The 24998-nt window shown below is 43.9% G+C and overlaps 1 protein-coding gene across 1 annotated transcript in view; it reads left to right on the top strand.

The window, feature by feature from the left end:
* aopep (aminopeptidase O (putative)) overlaps nt 1–24998 on the top strand; it is a 63852-nt gene that overhangs the window by 25386 nt on the left and 13468 nt on the right. Inside the window, exons 10-14 of the mRNA XM_034542549.1 lie at nt 14–121; nt 642–685; nt 2658–2718; nt 6536–6598; nt 7829–7915. Coding sequence (XP_034398440.1) covers nt 14–121; nt 642–685; nt 2658–2718; nt 6536–6598; nt 7829–7915 — 363 coding nt within the window. The remainder of the gene's footprint in view (nt 1–13; nt 122–641; nt 686–2657; nt 2719–6535; nt 6599–7828; nt 7916–24998) is intronic.

The following is a 24998-nucleotide window of genomic DNA, read 5'->3' as shown; positions in this document are numbered from 1 at the left end:
GTTCTTTGTCCAGGGTTACTTCCTCCTCCGGTTCTTGGCCAGTCAAGTGGGAGAGAAACAATTCATCGACTTCTTCCGAGTATTTGTGAAGAAATACCACGGGCAACTCATTTTGTCTCAGGTGAGGCTGTAGTATTGGGAATTTCGTTGTTGACTTGAAGCTACTTAACAGGCAACGGCACATGGGTATTAACTGTTTAAATATGACCCATCTCTGAGGCATAAGGTTATTTCCATAAATTAATTGGGAGGCCGATGTAAGCTTGATTGCCACTCTGTTACAATAGTTGAAAATGCTCCGGCAGCTTTTCAAATTGATGGCTGCACCTCAGCTCAGCCACATTATGTTTATTCTGCTGGGGCCATGAAGCTGAGTGATCACATCTGGAAGTCGCTGTGTGTTTGTACGTGTGTGTGTCCGTGTCCGTGTGTGTGTGATATGTGATGTGTTCCACCTGCCGTTTCTTCGGTGGCAGTCTGAGTCTTCCCACTAAATAATGGATGTAACATAAACACTGTTTAACCTTGCACTCCTGACTTAAGCTCAGGTATGCCTTTCTCTTTCTTTCTTTTTTTTTCTTCCTCTCACACCTCCCTAAAAGCCTCCATTTCTGTCTTTTTCTGTGTGTTCGTTCTGACAGGATTTCCTGCAAATGCTGCTGATTACCTTTCCCGACATGGAGAGGTATGTAAGTGGCTATGAATAATGCTTACAGTTCATGAATACTAAAAAAAATGTCGAGACATGTTAAAATCAAGTATCGGTAGCCTGGTGTCCAGTTCGAGACAAATTAAAGATATGTTTTTCATCAATTTTCTGCATGCATTTAGTGTTCCTTTTAATCTTAACAGATTTGACATGTTAGTAGATTTACTGTCAAATATATCAGCATGTGTTAATGTGGCCCCTCCTCTTGGTCCTGCTGGGGAAACATGACCAGCAAAAGCTCCCAAAAGCAATCCTATTAGAGAAGTCTCATCCACTCTCATATTAATTGAAGAGTAAAAGGATAACTGCTCCTCCTGCTCACCTCCTCTCTAATTTTCTCTCTCCCTCTCTGCGCTTGCTTAATCATTCACTTCTCTATTTCTCCTGATTGCTTCATTAACCTCTTCTTCCGGTCTCTCTCTCTCTCTCTCTCTCTCTCTCTCTCTCTCCCTGTCTTTCACTTTGTTTTTCCCTACCTGCACCTCTTCGTTTCTCCTCAGCATCCGTTTGTCTGCTCTGAATGTTGTCGTTTGGCCTTTCCTGTCATGTGGAGTGTTCTGCTGGACTAGCACAGATTGATTGAATTAAACAGAGGGAGTTGGGGACAGTCAATATTTGGATCTGATGCCTCTTTCAGTAAACAACCCGCTAGAAGGTTCAGGATAAGAATAGACACTCGCTGTTGAGGAGCATGGCCCCTCTTTGTGCCCCTGCAGGGGCATGTATCCTGCCCATTCCCCAGACTAAATGGGGAACATCATATTTATAAGACAAAACATACAAACTATAAACCCACATTTAAAAAATAATAATAATAATAATAATCAATGCATTTATTGATTTGTGCGAGTAAGAAACTTCTGTTTTCCAGGCATCACCATTCAGGGTAATTAACAATAAAATGAAACAAAAATCCAAAGATCAACGTGAAAAAACTGGTCGATACACGTCTTGTCTTCTCTCGTGAGACGTGAAGCTTATTTCTATCGAGTCCAATTATGAAGAGTATTTGACAGGCCATGTGTTTATTTTGTGGTTTATTAACTGTATTAACCTTTTGTTTGCTCCAACTATACATAATGCCTCATAATCCCACTTTATGGTGTCTCGCTGTTGATGTGGCAGATGTTTAGTTTCTTCATGCTCTCTATTGTTCAACGCCAAATGCCAAGAGTTGAAATTCCCTAGTGGTGAAGTCACGGAAGACATTTTTAGTGTCCACTTTCTGGGCAAACTTCTGGGCTCTTCGAGTCCACAGTGGAGTATGAACTCTGAGTCTTTTTCACGGGCGTGACACGCTACAAATCCAGTAGTTGAGGGGGTCTCCAATGAAGGGGGTGAAGCGTCCACCAATCACATGTTTTTGTTCCCCCTGTGCTGTTCCATCTCAAACAAATGCCATAAGCCAGATCCCAGCACTATTTAACCACATAACTATGCCAACATACTGGAATAATCATTACAGTAAAAGGCAAATAGACTTATTGACAAAAACGTATGGAAAACTGGAAAATAAAGATAAACAAACCAGCATTTATGTTGCTCCAAAATTATATAATACATTTTTGAAATAGATATATTTTTTTGGATAATATTTTTTAGTTTGTGTGCACATTTGTCTTTGCAAGCCAGTTCTGTGACTATTTGCTTTCTGGTGTATGATGTATGGTTTTCATGTGCACACTCACACCCAGATGTACTCACACATGCGTACTATAAATGCATACTTACGAACCCAATTCATTGTCCATACATGCCTGTTGGCTTGTCCTTGTATAGGACAGTGGGTGTGCCCTTCTTTTTGTTTAAGGTGTTGGCTTAAATTGAAAGTCCGCCATGTGCCCAACAATATTTTCCCAGAGCCATGTATTCATAGGTTGTCTTGGGCAATAACAGTCATTGCTATAATAATAGGAATAATACTAACACTTGTGCCATTGTATTCCAGAAAAGGCCTCACCCTCAGAGCTATTTATGCTGACTGGCTTGATCGACCGGGAATTCCAAAGGTATGAAAAGTCTAGCTTTTTATCCGTCTTTCGTTATCTATTAGAATTTAGAAGTTGACAATGTTGCTTTAATATCTAGAATATATCTTCGGAAAAAGCTAAATACCAACAAGCCACATTATCAAGTTAATGAAACATTTAACTCTTAAATCAATTTTGACTGAAAATAAACTTTACACTTGACTGTAATGTATAAAATGAATTATTACAATCTATGCATAATTAACAAATCACACAATAGTGCAATAATTCAGTACTATTGATGTTGGCCTGTTAATTAGTTGGGTCTGTACGTTTCTTTTTATTGTCCACTGATCTTGCATGCATCATCTGTTTCGCTATAAAATAAGTAATTGCTTTAATTATGTTCTTTCTCCGCATCGTTTCTTTATCATATCAGGTAATGGAAACAAATGATCACACAGCTGTTGTTTCGTAGTATTGATGCTGGCAGTCAAAGTACCTTTTATTCAGCACTTGATGTGATCCTTTCATACCTGGCACGTGCATGCACAGGGTGGTATTAGTTATAATACTCAGTGGTTTCTGGTTATGGAAGAGATGGGTTCTCTTTTGGTTTGAAATAGCTGATGGCACAGCTTTGTCTCAACTTACTTACTTACCGTACAATACCCAGACTCCTCCCATATACAGCAGCCGCCATAGTTTTACCTCCTAGTCAGTCCTTAAAGTGCTTCGGGACTTCACTCTTATTGTAGTTTTTCTTTCCGTTCTTCTTAGTTTTCTCCTGTTGTTCTTACTATTCAGTGGTCACTTTGTGTTTCCCCGACAACTGTGACAGCATTCAACTGCCTGATTAGGTCGGTATGAAAGCCACGTGCCAAGAATCATACTGACTTCATCATCGGTGTAGCTGTGAGGTCATGTGATCAACGGCCCTTCAAGGTGCTGTGTTCCAGTTGGAGCCCAAATGGGTAACATATAGTCCCACACACAGCAATATTTCTTGTGCGCCATACACATTTGCTCTTGGAAGACAGCAGCAGGCTAACATTTGTCTCACTATTTACCAGCTGTAAATGGCTGTGTAATGACGCTCTCATAATGGCAATTATGTCTCATATTAGAAGTAAGATAGCTTTCACTACATAAATACTACAGCTTAAATGACGTGTGACTGCGAGCGAGCAGGCGTTTTGAAACTGTTTGACGATGACAACGACAACGAGGACGATGACGATGATGATGGTGGCATATTAGTTGTTCAACTCGAGGAACGTTTTTTCAAATTGGCTTTGCAAAAGATATCATGATGACATCTTGATGATGAACGGTTAGACTGGCAGTTCATTGTATCATCGTGTTGTTGGATCATTATCATCCCCGTTGTTACCAGACTGTTACTGTGTTTTGACAAGGGGAGCAGTGCTGCTTTGCCTGCTATAATTGAGAAAGACCCACGGTCATAGATACCCCCTCCCCACACACACGCTCCCACAATCAATCCACAGCTTCTTCAATTCTCCCATCTCCATGGTAACTGATCTTAATTAACGCTGTGCAAATGTGCATTTTTGTGCGTCTGCACTCCTGTTGCTGTCTGGGAATATTCACCTTCTAGATCATGTGATGTTGTAACGGGAGCCTTTCGGGGGCCTCTGAGGGTGTTGCGTACATCGTGGGGCGACTGCGGTTCTCTCGCACGTGATTGGGTGACGGCTCAAGTGTTCTTGCAGAAGCTTTTCTTGTGTTTGATGTGCCAGTCACCAGCTAATACGATCAGTGAGATCGATTGAAACCTTTTACAGATGCAAGTGCTCGTGCATTATGTACACTCGACACAAACGCATTTTTAAAGTCTCTCTCTCTCTCTCTCTCTCTCTCTCTCTCTCTCTCTCTCTCCTCTCTTCCTCCTTTCCATCGGTGGACAATGTGCTTGAATTGGAGAAAGGCAGGAAATGCTTTGGCCTAATAATAAACAATGACATTCACTGTAAGAGATGTGGAATGGGAAGGCTAGTGGCCATTTTGAGATTTCTTTCGTCGATAAGTCATTTTTCATGCTTTTTCATGCCGAGTGACTTATTTCCAAGAAACTTCTGAGCACATCTTCGGGAAACACAAGATTCAAAGTGGAGAAAATCAGTTCTACAGATCTGTCCAATAAATCAGCTAATCGAGGACAGCCCGAACCTTTTGAATGTACATCAACTCAGCTGTGTTTGAAGCATTATTCAATAAAACAAAATTCCTGCTAAATTCAAGGATATTTCAAATATTCGATCTGTTTGTTTGACTCAAATCCTGTTGATTTTGAGGAATTTCTATTTAGGAAAGTTTATCTCCAGCTTTTTCGATCTGTCTATCGACAAAGTTAAGGTGTTGAAAAGGTTACTGTTCTGGTATTAGTTCCACAACTGGTATATTTATTGTCTGGCATTGTTTTCTTTTGTTTTATTTACAACTATGTATATATATATAAATATAATAGACGTAATATATATATATATATATATATATATATATATATATATATATATATATATATATATTACGTCTATTATATTTATATTTTGAAGAATAGCTATGAATAATTCAGCTAAAAACACTCACCAAACTGTGTATTGATCTCAGGAAGATATAGGGCACACTTCTCATGCATTATGGGCGCGAGGTGTAACTTCTGAACACGCAAGCTGATATTGATTCACTAGAGAGACACTACACAGACGGGGGGGAGACGAAGAGAGTTTTAGGGAGACAAAAGCCTTGCTATTCAGGGAATGGTGGTGGGGAGCTAGGCAGCAAAAGAGCCATGTGTGGTATCCGGTTACACAATGCCAATTTACTGCTTCAACACTCACTACATTTGATACAGCCCACTCTAACAACTCCCTTTTCTCCATACCTCTGTATGTCTCATCCCCCCCCCCCCCCATCTCCTTGGCTTCTACACACACCTTCGTGCTATTTCTGCCAGAGTACTTGTATAATACTCAGAGAGAAGTACTCTCTACAGTTAAAGTATTGAAGGTTGTGTGTGTGGCTATGGTAACGCTAATGGCATCGCATTGAATCGCTGCACGAATGTACGTGGGAACGTGTGTGTGGATTGTGTAATTATGATGCTGCGTCTCTCGTTTGTGTGTGTGTGTGTGTGTGTGAGTGAGTGACATTACAAACTCCTTGCTTCCATGCAATCCCTGACTTCTGTCTGTCTCTCGACTGTGTCCTTATTTCCCCCCAACAAACACACTGCCACAAACACACACCGACGGACACACAACCCTCCCCGTCATCTCTCCGATATGTGATTCACATCACTCGAGTAGTGGCTCTGCTGAAAGCCTTAATAAGGTTAGAGAGTAAGTGCTCTGTGTTTGTGCCTATAGCTGCTCTTTATGCGTAGGTGTGTGTTTGCGTGCGTGTGTGTGTGTGTTTGCGTGCGTGCGTGTGTGTGTGTGTGTGTGTCTGTGATGGTGGAGGAGGTGACTCTCCATCTTTAAGTTGCTAGTTATTGAGGGATTTTTATTTTCCTTCTCTTCTTTCTTTTCTCCTCCATTCTTCCTCCTTTCTCTCATCCTCCGGAGTCAATTTGCGAGTTTCTGTCAGAGGAACAAGTGATCGCTCTCCCACCTCCTCCTCCTCCCACCCTCCCCTTCCTGCTTCTCTCTCCCTCTCCCTCTCCCTCTCCCTCTCTCTCTCTCTCTCTCTCTCTCTCTCTCTCTCTCTCTCTCTCTCTCTCTCTCTCTCTCTCTCTCTCTCTCTCTCTCGCTCTCTGCCTCAGCAAAGCATTCCACTCTGTCCCGATCACTTGCCCCCGGCTCACTGCTTTCCCTTCTTCTGTGTCGTTCAGTGGCTGTATGAAAGGAGCGCCGTGTGGTCACAGGCGAGGCTGGTGGAAGAAGTCAAAGCAGAGGTAAGCACTCTATCTTTCTCTTTCCCCCTCTTCTCTCTTTTCCAGTCTCTGGGGGGACAGCTCTCAGATTTGAAATGTTGCCCCTCGGTCTGCTTGATATGATTGTCATCTGATTCTCTCTTTTCCTTCTCTCAGTTATTTTGCCACTGTCACTCGACGCCGCCTCCTCTCTGTTTCTTCTTCTTCTCGGTCTCATTTTACATGCCCTGTTTCACAATGTTTGATACCATCTCTTATCTCTACCTCTCTTGTGCTCATTTGCTCCCTGTATCGGTCTCTCCCTCTGTCTGCCTCTGGGTGAAGTGCGCTGTGCATCTGTTGCGTGTCATTCTGTGCCGTCCATCAGATTTCCCATAAAGCTCCCGTGTTGTTCGTAATTGCTTTGCCTATATTTTCCAATTCTTCCATTATTTTCTCTGTTTAAATGAAATTGAATCAGACCTGAAGAGAATATCTGTCAAATATATAACACCGTGAAACACAAAACATGTCTGAGTGATTTTGCATCTTAGAAATGACTCATCCACTTTATGGGCTGTTAAAGTGTTTGGAAACCTCACAAACTGTGTTACGACGGTGTATTTATTCTGAGATATAAAGTGAAGCGGACAAGAGGAGATTGGCTTTGATAGTGATCAGCTGTTTAATGGAGATCTATGGTGTAGGGAGTTGCTCCGTCACAGCAACATACTTTCACTATTACTCTTTTGTCTCAGCCGGCCGTTTGTGTTGGTTATATATGGAGCACAAGTGAGCGCTGAAAGGTTGGAATTAATGTGAGAGAGAGAGAGAGAGAGAGAGAGAGAGAGAGCGAGAGAGAGAGAGAGAGAGAGAGAGAGATGTGCATTTGCGTCTCTACTTTACACTCTGTCAAAGCTCGCTCACTGAGAGTGTGTACATGTATATTCCTGTGTGCCTTTCCACTTGAGAGATGGAAAGTGCGCCTGAAGTCTGTTTATATTTACTCTCTGCTATCGAACGTGACCACTCACTCTTTCTCTCACACCCTTTCCTTCCTCTATCTTTCTGTCATTGTTTCACCTTTCTGATTTCTCCTCTCCCCCCCCCCCCCCCTCATTTTCTCTGTTTCTGCTTCACATTGTCTAATTCTGCTCACTCAAAACCTGCCACTTTGTTGTCTCTCTCCACCTCCCTCTCTACCTTCTCTCCCTTTTCCCGCCATCGCCACCTTACCACCACCCTCCCTCACCCCCATCCTCCCTCCTGCAGGTTGTAAAATGGATTCTCCTCAGTCAGAGTCATCAGGGGAAGGGCAGAAAACGGAAGAGAACAGAGCCCAAGGTGAACTACAAAGAGGTAGGAAGCACTCTCCTGTATTAAGATCTAGCTTCCCTGCTGCTCTACTTCAACTCTTAGCAGTGTACTTTTCTCCTTTCGGAAACCTCTGTCTTGCTGTCTATTTGTGTTTTTCCTCTTTTGATTAAGCTGCGATTCAAGAGTTACAAAACATTATTGTTTGTCTCTCACCCCCCCCCAATTATGTTTGTGTTGTGTCAGACTACCCTGTACTTGTTTAAGTCTGTGTTTACTGTAAGTTCCGTCGCACACATACTTAACCTTTTAAGAGCTTGTGTACATCACATACCCTCCGCTGTTTCTGTGTGGTCATGGCCAATGTGTGTGTGGGACGGCGTCTGTGTTTGTCTGGAGGGGCCGGGGACCAGTTAGCCTCGACGTTCGGGTTTGAATCTGGACTTGAACCTTTGCTGCATCCCTCTTTGTCTTCCTGTCATTTCAAACTGTTTCCTACCAAATAAAATATCCCCAAAAATGTGTTTTGTGCCTGTGTGTGTGTGTGTGTAGTGCTAATTAGTTCTCTCAAGGGATGGCTAATCCCCTCCACCCACTAATTGACACACACACTTGCACACACGCCTGCATCATTAATGAACGCACACTGATCTATAAGCCACTGAGGGGCCAGAAGTCATTAGCTAGCAGCAGAGCAGCTTTTATATATTACTCTCCATATGCTTAGATATCACATGACAAAGCCTCCAATTGTTAGGTACATTACATTTTACGGCATGAATAAGTAAGGTTAAGTGCCCCTGGGTATTTTCGAATAAATAAAAAAAATCTTTGCCAAGGAGACTTTTTAGGGCTTTAAATTTCCCCTCGACACTCAGATTTCAACAAATGTAATGTAAGCTTTATTCATAAGCAAAAGTGTACATGGACCTGAAGTCCAAAGAGTATTTTATAAAACCTTTGAAACATGATTTCTTTTTCTGGATTAGATTACCGACAATTACTGTGCTGTAATTTGGAGCGTGCAGTGAATGAAATGCCTGTAGAGTCCGCAGCCAGTGCAGCCACCTGATACCTACCGTCTGGCATATTTACAACGTACACACTCATACACACAAATACACTTACTTCTGAGGGGCAGCAAAGGGGCCTCTTCCTGTGGGGGGGGGGGGGGGGGGGGGGGGGGGGGGGGGCAGAGAGTGCTGAAATCAGCCTCATGAAAGAATAGCCAATTACTGTCCACTTGGTCATACACAATAGTGAGAAAGAGGAGGGAGGGACGAATGGACGGACGGACAGACGAAGCGAGGTAGATGGGGCCGGGGGGTGTAGGGGCGGGGGGTGTGGGAGGTCAGTGTTTGAAGTTACACCATAAAAGCCATCCTGAAAGGAAACACAAAGTGACCCCCCCCGCCCCCCACTCTCGCTTTTCATCCACCCCTCTCCCCCTGAGGCCCAGCCCTCTCTTCTCTGCTCCTCTTAGTCTCCCTCCCTTCCCTTTGTTTCTGTGTACAGAGAGTGCCCCATGGATGGACCAGGTGTATTTTATATTACTCCTTCATGTACTTCAAACGCCAAACAGCCCAATTTTTACTCAACCCCTTTTTTCATCTATACCTCTCCTCTCGGTAGGAGGAGAGAAGAATGAGGGGAGAGAGGGGTAAAAGACAGGAGACAGGAAGACGGGGAAGATAAAGTTTGGATGAACCAGAGATGAAGATACAAGTGGAGCATAGAGCAACGAGAGTGGAATATGAACAACAACACTTGGCGCCACCGCTGGGCATTAGGCATCCCCTGTGGTTATCTTTTCAATCCATTCAAGTTGGATTGGAAACATGGATTTAAGTCACAAAATGAGGCTGTTAGCTGGCGGTTGAAAGACCCAAATTGAAAGGTCATATCAGAGGTTTTGAGAATAAATAGGAGATGAAATGATTGTATTGAAGGAGAAAGAGAGGATGAAGAAAAAGTAGAAAAGTGGAGCAAAGTGCAGATGAATTCCTGCGAGGTAATTAATCTGTTGCAGGGAATTTGAGGAATTCAAGTGGATATTTGAGGACATTTGAGACGCATGCAAGAGATGAAATATTACTGGACAGGTCAGATGATGTAAGCGTGGTTCGGAAGAGGGATGGCGAGGGAGGGAATAGAGAAGGTAGGACTTTTAGTGGGAAGGAATTAGGCTGAGCCGGAGTTGCATTAAGCGCTAATGACATCATGGATGATTAGGGAAAACACACACACACTCACACACACTCACACGCACAGACTCACAAACCTATAGATGCACCCAGTGGAAAAAGCCAGACACCCCCCACAGAGCAGCCAGAGATCTGGTCAGTTTAATAGAGCCTAAGTTTATTACCAACTTCCCGTCGTCTTTGGTTCTGCGGTACGTTATTGATTCACATGCAGACTTTTTTATGTACACGTGTAACTTGCGTGTGCACGTGATGATCGTGCGTGTGTCCAGAGTGTGTGGAGAGGTCTGTAGAGGGATATTAGTCACGCCCGCATGGTAATGGGCCTCATTTTGCTCTCATTTTCATCTGCGGTCTTTGTAATGAGAGGGTCCGTCTGCCCCTGATGATCAGGACAGGAAACCCTGTAGGGTAAAAGAGCTGTAAATAGTGAGAGCACTTAGCCAACTTTTTTGGCGGAGACGGGCCCCTCTGCTCTTTGAAGATGCTTTTTATAAGTTGTAATTTATCTGGGTTTTATATTAATCAACTGGACTCCACGGTAAATTGCCTCAACGATGATCAATAGCTATCAAAACATACCGAAACGAGTGCAGCTTTGCCATATAGCTTGTTCAATAATCTCTGGGTTCATGGAACATCTAGCCAGCAGAATGGGCTTAATTGTTTACACATGTAGCATAATTTGACCTCCTAATCTGCTTTTCCAGGAGATGGCACATTTCTTTCTCCTTTTTCGCTCTGACAATAGTACAATAAAAGCACAATTTAGCAGAAAAAGATCAAAAGTTATGAAACATATTGTAGAGGTGTTATTATGGGCATGTACAACTGATCCTATTATAAGAAGACTTTTGAGTGGAAAGTTACCTTAAATTGTACTTGATTTAAAGTTATTAATATTACCAAAGTGTATTGTATTCAAAGCTCCGTGTAGTTCTTTGAATAGAATATATTTGATGCAGCATGACACATCTCAGTGCTTTTAGTGCAGATGTGATAAGGTTCTGTATATAGAAAGTGTTTACACAGCTCTTCCCCCGGATAAACAAATCCGGGAAATGGTGTAATCCTGAATTCTTGTCATTCCTGCAGAAACCGTTCTGCTCCACACTATTTTTAACTTTGCCTCCCTGAATCTAAGGCTGCACAATTATTATGTCCACCAAACTTATTTTGGTTCATAATGAGATCATAATTCTGAATCAACCAACAATATAATCTGCACTAGATTATTTCTTCCGTTATCTCGATTGTTGAAAACGCACCTAATAATTTCAACCATTGCAATATTCAGGCTAAAATGGCAACATATGATTATAAACTCTAAATCGGTGCTCGCGCTCAGAGGATAATGTATGTGAGAGCAGGGACATCTTTCACAGACGCAGCAGAATAGGTGGATGATGAGTCAGCCTCCATCTCACTGACACTCTGCTACCTCATTTGCACCGACATGGCAGTCTGCACATTCCCGGGTCGATGCCGCGTTACTGTGAGAACATGTACCACCACGTTTCTGTTTTGTGGCTGAGGAGGATGTCAACAACAACAACAACAACATGTTCAGAGGAACAGCTTCAAACTGCCCCTCAAAATATATTATTCTGCACATATCATGTATATCAGGATTTCACAAAGACAGTTTGAGATTGAGCATCATAACTCAAGGTCTATCCTGAAGTGCTACGTTGCTTTCAGTTGGTGAAGGGTTTTCACTCTCATCTAAAAGGCTGCTTCAGTTTCGAACAACAAAAAAAAGCTATAAGTGGACCTTGATTATTTGTTTTGCCCAATCCAAGTTACATTTCTAAAGGCTTAACAGATCGACATACATCACTTGTTGTTTCCGAGGTTAAGAGTGAATGCATATATCATAATTGGACACACTAGACATCTGATTTGAACACTTTCTGGCCTTTAAGAAGTGGTACAATCACACTCCGTCTGAAGATGTCACTCAAGAGGTATGCCAAACTCCAGTTAAAACAGTTTATTACCGACGTGCTGGCGGTGGCTAACTTTTTTTTTGTTGCTTCATTATTATTTTCTCAAGTATTGTTTAAGATATTTTATGCCTTTTTATTATGAGCCGGAGAGACACATTTAGGGGAGAGACAGATGAGGAACAACATGAAATGTGTGTTGTGAACTAACTGAAGGCCTCCGAGTTCAAATAACACGGGATTATGCTCCTATAACAAATGGATAGCGAGTTCTATTTTAGGAGATAATGTAAACCCACAAATAGATGAACCGCGCTCGAGTGGTGACTGGAATCCCTTGTGTTGTGCTGAGGTGTGATGTTAATGGTTGGACAGGGCACGTACGAGAGGTAACTGAGTCCCTGTGGGAGGGTAAACGGCAGGGAGGGCATGATCAAAAAGCCCCTTGAGTGAGGTGGGGCTTGCAGGTGGCGTACAGTACTTCACCATAATGGGCTTAAGTAGAGCATGGAGAAAGAGGCAAGAAATGTGGACATAGTTTCACGCTCTCTGCCCATTGGTGAGAAGAACAGAAAAAAATTGAATCCTAGTTCATGATTTGACCAATCACAGGCCGTAGTCGCGTATTGTGCGTAAGCATAATAAACCAGTGGCTATAATAAGAACGTTTGAGTAACAAAATACCCAACTGTCTTGTCTGTTTTTCCTCTCTTCTTCTTTCGTTAGAGTTTGACCCAAACCCATGAAATAAGGCATATCCGTATAGTAGTGGTGTTAATATGGCGTCTCCTTCATCTTGGTTTTCATATCTCCAGTGCACCCCTGTCTCCTGGTTTATGCCGCCTTACCTTTCTCTCGTACACTTGTCCTTACTCTTTCTGTTTCGCTCTCTCTCTCTCTCTCTCTCTCTCTCTCTCTCAGTGATTTATTGGCAATGAATCAGGGATGAGGGAGTATGCCGGAGGAGAGATGGGAACATTCAGGGAAATGGCTGTTTCCGGCCAGACTTCATCACATCAGGATGGGAAATGGTCGGAAGAAAATTGTGTGTGTGTGTGCGTGTGTGTGTGTGCGTGTGTGAGTGTGAGTGTGTGTGCGTGTTTCTCCATTATCAGACCAACTGGAGATCAGCTAAGGGCTGCTCACCACTGTGAGCTACAACCCCTTAATTGTCTTTTTAAATGGAAGAAAAAAAAGTCACTCTCCACACATATGGCAAGATATACAGAGCTCAAGCTAAATAATCCACCCCATGGCTTTATTGGAATATTTAAATTGCAGTATGAGTTGCTGTCATAGGGAGTTTATTATGTGGCTATGGCTCACTTTTATGGGTCCAATTCCTGTGCTGTACTTCTTACCTTGTCAAATCGTATCGTGATCGAGGGTTTGTGCGCCCCCGTCCCACTGGGAGCTGTGCTGTCTGAAGCATCAAGCTGATTCTGATGAGGGACTTCCGTGGCAGACCGGTTTCAGGTGACAGGTCAAGCAAAGAGCCACGCATCAGTTCTCTGGGCTCATTTCAACCCCGGATGGTGAGATCCGCATGGGCCGCTTTGGTGTCGCTCGTTCCGATGATAGAGACTTCACATGGGGAAGCTGAGGGCTGAGGTGTTGTTGTTCACAGTGATGGGTTGCCAGATGAGCAAGTGGATCTGTGCGGCAACGGCAGCCAATGCGCATATTGTAAAAGATGGCCACGGTGAAGAGGGGAATGAGTAATCTTCATCTATGATCATGAGCTGTTTCAATAGCTGCTAAAAGGGAATGATTGTGGACACAAAGGGAAACTAGTGTAGCTTATTAGCTGTGTTGCACCATCAGCTTGTATTTAACCTCTTCTATTAGAGTATAAACTGCTCACTGAAAGAGGAATGGTTTTCAGACAATTACATTTATTGGAGGCATGACTCTGCACCGACACAAAGGCACACACATACTGTACTGTTGCTACACAAGAATGTACCACGGTCTTCCTTTGAGTACGCGAGATGAGGGTTCCCTGGGGGCTGAACTCGTGAGCTCGGCGAGAGATAGTGAAAGAGTAAGAGAGAATCTGAGGAGAAAGAGATGAGAGAGTCCAGAACATCCAAAGAGACAAAAGAGCTGGAGTAAAACAACGGATCAATAAAAGTATCTTACCGGCATTGTCATTTTCTGCAGTAACTGCTGTGAAAAGTGCTGACCAGAAGACTCAGATTGTGTGGGAATCAAGGGATCGTTGTGGCAAACAGCTGCTGTTTGATTCTGCTTCTCTTCCACTGACTGTGCATCAATACGCTGTTGATCCAGCATTACCTGCCAATGAAACTTTTCAGCCCACTTGTATTTGAACGAAAGTCTGCACGGTGTTTGTTTTGTGACAAAGCTGATGCAGTAAGCGCTAAATCTGAACACTACGCCTACAGAACATGCTTCATGGTAACTGGCAATGCTGCCACTATATATGACCCCAGAGTTTAACTTGTAAAGCCCATGTCGTAGTACTGTATAAACTGACCGCGCATAAAATCCACACAATGCCTGTAAAAGTGTACATGACAGACAGAAGTGTGTCCCTGTCTGAATGTGTGTGTATTGGTGCTGGAGTCCATTTTAATGTCATCACAACATCTTAGAAAAAACACATAATCGGGCCGTTTTACGCTCCATTTCACCCTCAAGTTCCTGACATCCGCGCTGATGGAGAGTAAAAAAACAGTTTTTCCCTTTTTGATGGGTAGTAAAAATCTAAGAGAAATTCAGCAGTGGGGCAGGTGTTAGAGATGGGAAGATTTATGTGGAGAGATGAGGGAGGAGAGGAGAGCGAGGAGATGGCTCCATTTGTGTTGTGTTAATGAGGGCGAGCAAGATGGAATGAAAGTGAGAGGGAGAGAGTGCCAGCGCGTATTTGTCTCATTTATCACTCAGCAGCAGTTCTGTTTTTTCGGGGTCATTTTAAGCTCGCAGTCTGTCTCATCTCCTCCGGGGACTCCCTGCAGTCTGCGTGCGTTGCGTGCATGAGCGTGTGTGAGAACAACAATCAGGATTGGCGATGCTGACAAGCTATTTCATGGCAGATATAGCTGCTCAGAAATACCACTTAGGGCTTCATGACTCTGAGGAACGCACCCATGCACGTACGCACGCACACACACACACACACACATACACACACGTACGTACGTACGTATGTACGTAGAGGGGTAGTTATACGGAGCAAGAGTAGCTTCAGCAGGCTTTTCACTGAAGTGGTCAGGAAGAACATTGACGCGCACAAAGACGCACACGCACGTATACACATCCGTGTATTCTGAATCCCAGAAGCATTTGAGTGTCATTAAAGTGCAGCTGTGTTTGTCTTTCCAGCACACATGGAAAACGCATCGGGGAGAGGGAAGGCAGCCTGCTGAATAGGGCTGCTTCCACAATGCATACAAAACAAGCACAGCACTTTGTCACTCGCACAAAATTGTTCGCTTTGGAGCCGATTCCATCGCACATTTCGACGTTGAGTCTAATGCAATGCTATAAAAACACACTGTAGTGTGGAGGTCGCGTTGTTAATCCTAGTGATGCTTTGGCCAGATATTAAGTGTAGAGTCATGTTCATTATTGGGCTGGGCTGTAAAATGGAGTTGGCTTTTTAGTGGTGGGAAATGAATCAGTGCTTTTCCCATAAAATCCGATTTGGGCGTCACCTCGTTGCTTTAATAGGTACAGTACGTAATGATGTGTTTGTGTGTCTGTGTGTGCGCGTATGAATGCGGCGTGCTGAGTGCTAAAACATCTGTCTTTCTTGGTAATGACTTGGGAGCCGACAGCGCCCTCAGACAGCCATGCCGCAATTAGCCTTGTCAAGCGTACGCACGCACACACACGCACACACACACACACACACACACACACACACACACACACACACACACACACACACACACACACACACACACACACACACACACAGACTAATGCAAAGTAATGGCAGCTGTATACTACAAGGCTCATAGACGCTGAAGATCACAGAAATCCCTGCACATGCGACTGATGAGTAAGTGTCTCAGAGATCCGACAGTGCTTCGGGGCAGCTTGTCTTCACAGTGGCTGTCTGGCCGATGATGCTCTTCGCTTATTTGTTTAGCTCAATTTCAGGCTATATGATTTATTTATTTATTTTTGTCCCAAAAGCAGCATTGTTAACACCCATCACAACTTCCTAAACCCCAAGGTAAAAATGCTCATTTTGTTGGACCAACAGCCCCAAAAAGAAACAAATCCAAAAACACTCAGTTTACTGTCAAATAGAATATATACAGATGGACAGAATTGAGACACTAAAACATGTGAATGTTTGGTATGCTTGTTTCAGAAGAACTGACGGATAATCAGTTCAAATCAAATCAGTAATGTAGATTAACTTCAGTTTGAGAAATGTTCAGTTTGAGAAACTTTTCAGCGCCATTCAACAATCTGATTTCCCATGAACTTGTGTTTGTCCTGCAAGGAACAAAGTGCTGTAAAACATTGGCAAATTAACTTTAAGACCAGTCATAGTGATGATGAACGTGTTGCATCGCAACACTGACACTTTGTGTACTGTCATTCACACACTGCCAGGGGGACAACAAAAAACTACGGTCTTAATCTTTCCAAAAGTCTTGAGTCTGCTGTTCAGACAGACACTTATAGAAGCCGTTCAGTTGTTGCCAACAGCCATACTGCGGGCGACAGCTTCAGCTCCACAGTCTGGGAGATCATGTGTTGCTAAGCTGGATATGGTCTTATCGTAGGAACAAATACAGAAGGATTGTCTTCCTGTGGCTTAAATGCAAAGTAAACAGCACGTTTTGAATTTCTTTCCATCTGTTTTCCCCATCGCTGTCTCTGTGTGATGGTGTCTCTTACTCCATCACCCTCCTGTTTCTGTGGTATCTTCTGCCAGTCTCTAATATCTGCCTCTTTGTTTTGTTCTTCTTCCTGTGTGTTTGTGGTGGTGCACGGTTCCACAGCTGTGTGTTCATGTCTGTCTGTGCAGCAGATATCTGGGCTTGGAACATCACACATACGTCATACAGCTCGAACTGCTTAAACCCAGCCAGCCTAGAGTTCATGCAGGAGACAACACACACACATACAGTACAAACTGCACGCACACACAGGAGACAACACACATACAGTACAAACTGCACACACACACAGGAGACAACACACGTACAGTACAAACTGCACACACACACAGGAGACAACACACATACAGTACATACTGCACACACACAGGAGACAACACACATACAGTACATACTGCACACACACACAGGAGACAACACACATACAGTACATACTGCACACACACAGGAGACAACACACATACAGTACATACTGCACACACACACAGGAGACAACACACATACAGTACATACTGCACACACACAGGAGACAACACACATACAGTACATACTGCACACACACACAGGAGACAACACACATACAGTACATACTGCACACACACACAGGAGACAACACACATACAGTACATACTGCACACACACAGGAGACAACACACATACAGTACATACTGCACACACACACAGGAGACAACACACATACAGTACATACTGCACACACACACAGGAGACAACACACATACAGTACATACTGCACACACACAGGAGACAACACACATACAGTACATATTGCACACACACACAGGAGACAACACACATACAGTACATCCTGCACACACACAGGAGACAACACACATACAGTACATACTGCACACACACACATACAAAGTACAACAAACAAAGATGTAACACGGCCCACACAAATGCAGAAAGACCCACTCAGAGTCTCTTCCTGAACGTGACCGTTCTCCCTGATGGCTCTGGCTATGTTAGCCTCTCCCCTTCTCGAGCCACTCTCCTTCGTGTTGGACTCCAGAGTCATCCCATCTTTCCTCCTCCCACTCTGGCTCTTTCTCGTGTATCTTTCAACAGCAGTCGATGCTATCTCTCCACACTGGAGGTCATCCCTGGTGCATGTTTTTCTTTTGCCCCTATTTTTGTTGTCATACAGCTAAACCCGGCTTGAATGGATGAATCTCAGCTGCCTGTGTGTGTACATGGATGTGTGTGTGTGTGTGTGTGTGTGTGTGTGTGTTCGGGGTGGGCTTTTGCCTTGTGTGTCCTGACATTTAGGAGCCTAACCATTGGAAATGTCATGGTAAAATTGCCAGCATGCAATTTGCATGAGCTTGCAAATGTGCTTTGACCACTTTTTTGACATTTCTGTTTGTCTCTGTGCCCTATTAACCCTAATACTTATTTGTCCACAACCCCTTAAAGAAAATCGCAGTGTGGCTGGTTGCTGCTGTTTAATTTGAGTTTTTTGTTTCCCACCCCCCAGGGATAATATTTAACCAGGACTCCTCTTACCCTATCAGGATCAGGCCAGAACAAATGACATGAGGAAATTAAACCAGGGCGCTCTGCTATTTTCAGAGTCACATTTCATACTTCCGTACCTTATGTGTGTTCATGGCGCAGCAGTAATCAGTGATATAAATGAATATATTGTGTTAGTGTGTGCGTTGGACATCCGGTTTTAACTGAATTCCAACACGTGGTGATTTTGGATTGAGACGTCTGGATTTCCTTTAGAATTTTGTTCTTGGCAGGAAGAAAATCCAAGAAGCAGAATATAGACCATCTGAAGCTCTCCATGGACATGTGGAAAAGCAAAAAGGACAACGACAAGAATTGCTACATTTGTGTCATTACATCAAAATCTTTCTTTAAACTGGAGTTAGTTTGAGCGCTAATCATGAGCAATCGGTCCCAATGAACACAAAATGACTACGTCCTGTGTGTCTCTGTTCTCCACCATCCCTTTCTCCTCACCTCTCTCTTTGTCTAAGCTGACGGCCAGCTGTTTGAATGTGTCACCGTAGTACAAATGCTGCAGAATTTTCGCCCTCGCACCCAAACAGAGTCCTTTTGTTCCAGTTCTGTTTCAAAGGCCTCTCTCTTTCAAAGGCATACGGGCGGTGCAGGGGAAAAACACTCGAGAGCCGGGTTCAATCCCCCGACGTGACTCCTACTGGTTGGTTAGGGCACCTGCATGGAGGGGAGTTGGATCAAGTGGGGCTTGTTATACCCTTCCGGGGAAGGTGGCAAGTGACAATGAGGACGAGGCCCATGGCGGTCTCCCCAGAGCAACAGTAGCACAAGCAGTGACAAGGAAATGTGCTTTCCAAAATCTGGGTGGAATGTGTTTGAGGAGTTGTGCCTCCATCGGGAATGAACAACGGGTTGTGGTAAGAGGAGAAATGGTAGGAGGGAGGCGAGGGAGGCATTCACTGGAGACTGTGAGATTTGTGGCTTCCGTCAAAGCACAACGTGCCAGAGATTAATTAAACTTCCCCTGTTTCGGAGGTGTGTGCATGTGAGAATGAGTATGAGTCAGAGCAGTGATGAGTAGGAGAGAAAACATGTTAATTGCCTTCATGATCCATGCCAAATTGCAGGAACATGGACTTTTACATTTAAAAAAAAAAACGCCCCACGTGCACAAAGAAAGAACAAAATGTTGAGACAGTCAAGGAAAGCAATCCGATGAGCCCGAGAATTTTCTGCTGCGTGCCTGATGAAAAGGTGCGCGTGCACATGCAGAGTGTTTCTTCGTGCATTTGTGTATGTTTGCCCGGTTGATTCCCCCTCAGAGCAAGTAGTCATTCCTCTCCTCCAGACCCACTGTGTGTGCTTTTTCAGTTTAACCCCGGACTGGCAACCCCGCCGTGACCCCACGCGGCTTTTGGATTGGCCTGAGACTGTGAATTTGAAGGCCAGGAAGCAAGAAGTGGGGGTAGAAGGAGCAGCTACGACGGGCTACCCGTCCTCAGCAGCTGATCAAACATACAAATCATACATTCACACAAATGTATCTCGCACACTTGACGAACACAACATAAATGAGCCACATTATAGACTTGTTTGTTTTCCAAATGGGCTCTGTTGATTGGCAATGTATTGTACGTGCTGGGAATATTTGTGGTGCCTTATACTCATGCCGGAGAACGCTCCGGACACTTTTCCGGTTGCCAGTGCATGTGCTCGTGTCGCAAGATGCACCGATGAGACAATTGATCCAGACAGTCATCGAGATTGCAAGGTCAAAATTTGAAAAGCGTTGTCTCCTGTCCCACTGTGTCCGTCTCTCTCGAAAGCTCTCTGTATGTTTAGCTTCCTGATTATGTTTCACGACTGATTGCAACAGCCAGATCCCCCCCCCACACACACACACACACACACACCCTCATCTCGCTCTCTGTTCGTTGATTAAAGCAGTTTTCCAAAATTGAAAAACAAAGAATGAAAGCTCTTAATGAATAGATTGCAGATAGACAGTCGCAGCTTGTCATCACCGAGGTCATCAGTCTGTGACCGGCGCTATTTGCGAGATCGTCACCGTGCTGCAGCAGCAGGTGTGACATCATTTGAGGAGATGGTAGCACAGGAGACAGCTCCATTTCACAAGTTGAAATGGGACCAAGTGACTCACAGATGACCTTTCAGCATCTCCTGAGTGTGTCCAATCCATTCCCCCCAAATTGGTTTACAAAACCTATGATGTCAGCAGGCCGTTTTATAATGTCTTTTTAGACCTTGTGAAGCCACAAGATTGCAATATTATATCCCCACATTGTATGAATATATTTTTCTTTGGCCACTTATCATGTTTATAGGTTTTATGTTTAGAGGGTCCTCTCATTAATGCTGTGACTTACACTAAACTCCACTCATGCATCTGCAAGCAGAGACTCCTGCTACTGTATGAGAGGGGCCTCCTGCTAACATGGGACTGCGTATGTGTGGTAGTAAGACTCAATGTATTTGTTACATTTACACCTCATTCATTGGTTAGAAACTGTCATTTTCTTTACAATTTGAGAATTATACACAATATAAGAGTTCCAGAGATTTTAGAGAACTAAAAGACTGCTTGCCTAAATGCAATATTCCAGAGCTACTGAATGGTTTCCTTACATCATTTGGTATTATTCCTGACCATCTGCCACGTTTTTGCACATTTCAATTCTATGCAGCTGTATAGAGCAGTAAAAACCCAATTAAAAGTGTAAGTATTTGTGATGCTATTTATGCTGTCATGGCTGTTGAGACAATCTTAACAGCTGCTTTGCATACTGTTCCTCCTCAAGACCCGCCGCTGCAGTTTGAGCAGATGAATGCTCGGGCCCTTAAATCAAGTGTAGAATAAAGTCGGAAAGAGAGAGATAAAGGAAGTAAGGAGGGGCTTATAATTGGATGAGCAAGGCACGCAGTTTGATCCAGTGAAAAGGAGTTGGTATGGAGACGGGGAGCAGACAGGCATGGAGACAGAGGCAGAGGGAGAGAGAAAGGGAGGGATTTGAGGGAAAGAATGAGTGAAACCTTAGTACCTGAGGCGTGGGCTGAGGCCTTTAGCTGCTGGTGCCAGAATGTGTTTTTACGAGCCTGCGGTCAGACAGAAATAAAAGGCAGCCGAGCGGCTGAATGGCATCACACATACGCAAACACACGCATGCTCGCACACGATTCAATGGCCTTTCATAGTTTGGTTTTATAATGTCACAGTTATCCAATGTCTCCAGCCTCCATGATGCAGTGTGACTGAACAAGCAGCACGCTCTCCTCGGTGGTACGGATGTAAGGAGCGGGAGAAGGAAGAGAGGAAAGGTATGGGAGGAAAAGAAAGCATTCGCAACACCTCTGTGCTCCTTTCAACGGTGCCAAGGGCAGAGCGAGAGGTTCTCTTACGTTCTTTGGAGTCATTATATAGATTTTATGGTCAGTTAGTCCAATTGTTGACTTGTTCGACACAGTCCCTTGGGAGGAACGGGGGTATTTCTTTTTTGTCCCATTGTCTTTTTATTTCTTATTACCAGTAAGTTTCAGTGAATTTGGCTTTTCTGATTATCATTACAAATAACCCAAAGGAATATTGGAGTTCACACCATAATGCTTGAGAGAGTCGAGTGAGAAAAGTGCTAAAAACACAGACCTGAATTAGTGAATTGGGAGTAAAATAGACCCGGCGGTTATTTTTCTCGTAAATCAGCGTGAGGAGAAAGAAGCAGAAATGTTGGAGAGTGATGATTCAGTGAGCAGAGGTGGTCTCAGGTTCCTCTTGTAGAGATGTGATGGTAAGTGGTGAGTGACTTTGCTGTAACAAGAGCCTTAAAGGGACGTCGACCATGAGGCTCTTTAGCACAGAGGTGTGATGTGATGGTAGTGATAGATGCAGGAAATGGAAATATTTTGGATCAATCCCGTCGATGCATAAAGGCTCCTGATAAAGGACATAAGCTGGCTCTTCTGTGTACTGTACAGAACGCAGTGGTAATCGGTGCCGTTGCCATGGAAATGCTGAACAAGTGATGGATGGATTATTGGAAAGGGACAGAAAAAGATTTATAGTTTTCATTTTTTGTATATATTTTTTTTTTTTTGGACAACCCTTTTTCCATCTCAGAAAAGGAAGTGCAGAAACTCACAGATGTAACAGGAATCATTTCTATGCGACTCTTAACTCATGCTTTGTTATAGCCCGATCATTGTTCAGGGTGGAAATATCACACTGTTGCTGTGAGTGTGTGTGTCCACATTGTGCACAAAAGGCTAAGGAGCTCCGATTCGTTTTGTGCTGTGCAAACATGTTATACAGCAGCAGTAGCATGACTAATGTTGCTTAGTCCCATGGTCCCACCCGCCCACACACACACACACAAACTCTGATGCATGCACAAATAAAGTGTAGCTGACTTCTTCTCCATTACTCTCCCACTCACATGAGAATGCCATGTAATGCAGTGTACACACACACACACGCACACACACGCACGCACGCACGCACACACACAAACACACACTATGTATACTTTATTTAATTTAGAGTTTGGTGGTGCTGATCATATCCTGTGTTTACTCTGTGTGTGTGTGTGTGTGTGTGTGTGAGTGAGGAGATCTTTTCTCAAGAATTGTTGAGATAGAGGGGGATACTTTACCCCCTTCAGTGGTAAACTGCTTTCAGCACTGTACTATTACGGGCTATTGTTAGAGTTACCCATGACCTGGTCATGACACGGGACTGTGCGCGTGTGTTTAGCTGTGTGTATGAGCTGTTTGTGAGTGTTTGGGTGTCATTCTTCAGGCCCACTAATAAAGGAGTGCTCAGCCATGGAGTTCACCTTTCCACCTAGAATTGCTCTCTCTCCCCACACACACCCACACACGCAAACACACATACACTTTCTCAACCATGCTCAAAGCTCCCCTGAAAAACATTTTTTTTTCAGTCCCCAATGTGAAGTTGGATCTTCTTAAAAGAGAAGCTTTGAATCAGTTGTCGAGCCATTTGTAGGTGGCTTAAATGTGTAGAAAACAAGACGCTCGGTGAGTCGGTACTCGACTCTCAGAAGAGGAGCTTCAGTAGTGAGTCCGCCTTTGCTGCACCGGATTCCAATTGTGTACTCGAGCACAAGCAATTCCCGCACGAAGGAAGAAATTCATGGACGTTGGGAAGTGAAAAGTGCAATGTTTTCCTCTAAAATGTTGTGTAGTGGAAGGAGAAAGTAGCATAAAACAAATAAAGTACATGTACTTAAGTGCAATACTCGAGTTGGTTTTGTTGTACAAGTAGATGAGAGCTAGACGGCTTCAGGAAGCAGATTTTAGTTGCTGTTGATGAGAGAGACAATTGTGCTTCTGGCTGTAAATATGTGTTCAATGTGTTGGTGTGAAAATTATACTAAATTGGTTTGTTGTGTACCGTCATTGACCAGGAATTTGTTTCTGGAGACACTGGCGCAGACATATTGATTACCACCAGAGCAACACAAGTACATACAGGCACACCGGGACCTCACAGACAGCGGAGAGGGGTGTGTGTGTGTGTGTGTGTGTGTGTGTGTGTGTGTGTGTGTGTGTGTGTGTGTGTGTGCATGTGCGTGAGTGTGTGTCTACTGCATTGTGCAGTGTTTTATTGCTGTGGATTCCTCACTTTTTTCAAAGGGTGGGAGAGTGAGAAGGATCATGGGTGGGCCCCAAAAAGACCCTTTAGAGATGGAGACGCCACTTCAGAAAACCTCAGCCTTCACAAAATGGAGGGAGGAGAGGACGGAGAGTCGCTAGAGGGTGGAGGGCAAGACTGGATATCTGATTTTCCATGGAGTTAGACGATCATCAGTCTCTCTCTCTGTGTGTGTGTGTGTGTGTGTGTGCGTGTGTGTGTCTGTGTGTGTGTGTGTCTGTGTGTGTGTGTTATAGCATTAGTGGTGTTTGATTTGACCATTTGCCAGCTGGAGTATGGGTGTTATTCCCTCAGCTCCAACAGCTACATGCTGAAATACTTCCTGGTTTTAGGTCAGGTTTTTCCCAGCACAGCTTCGGAGGTTGTTTACCAAAGATAGCCCTAATGAATAGGCTCTTTACGAAATATATAATTCATTCTTTGCTGGATGTGTTTTCCTAAGAGTTTTGTCCGTCTTCCTTCTCCTCTGTCACTTTCTTTTTTCTCCTCCTTTGCTCTCTCTCTCTCTCTGGCTCTGGTTCGCTCAGTCACACACACACACACACACACACACACACACACACACACACACTTCATACCTATTTTCACATCCGTCTGCAGGGCCGTCAGCCATTAATTGTGTCCCAGACTGGGACGAGAGGGAAAGTGTGAGTGTAAGCAGGGGACAGGCAGGCAAGGCTGGGCACAGCTCTCTCCAGAGGAGGAAGTCGCTCTCTCATATCGCTGCCCACATCCATCCTCAGAATAATCGTCCAAATTCACCACTGAGTGTTCGGCGTCCCTGAAGATGTTAGTCATTAGAAGAAAATAGGTTGTTTCCTTCAGGTGCACCTCAGGATAGCACAATCAGCACATACGCTATTAAGACGCAACAGTGAAGCATTTCCTATTTCTTGAAAACTGTGTTCTTTT

The sequence above is a fragment of the Cyclopterus lumpus genome, chromosome 9, assembly GCF_009769545.1.
Source record: "Cyclopterus lumpus isolate fCycLum1 chromosome 9, fCycLum1.pri, whole genome shotgun sequence".
In the NCBI taxonomy this organism is placed as follows: Eukaryota; Metazoa; Chordata; class Actinopteri; order Perciformes; family Cyclopteridae; genus Cyclopterus; species Cyclopterus lumpus.
Note: the sequence above shows the minus strand (reverse complement) of the source record. Positions and strands in the feature narration are given on the sequence as shown.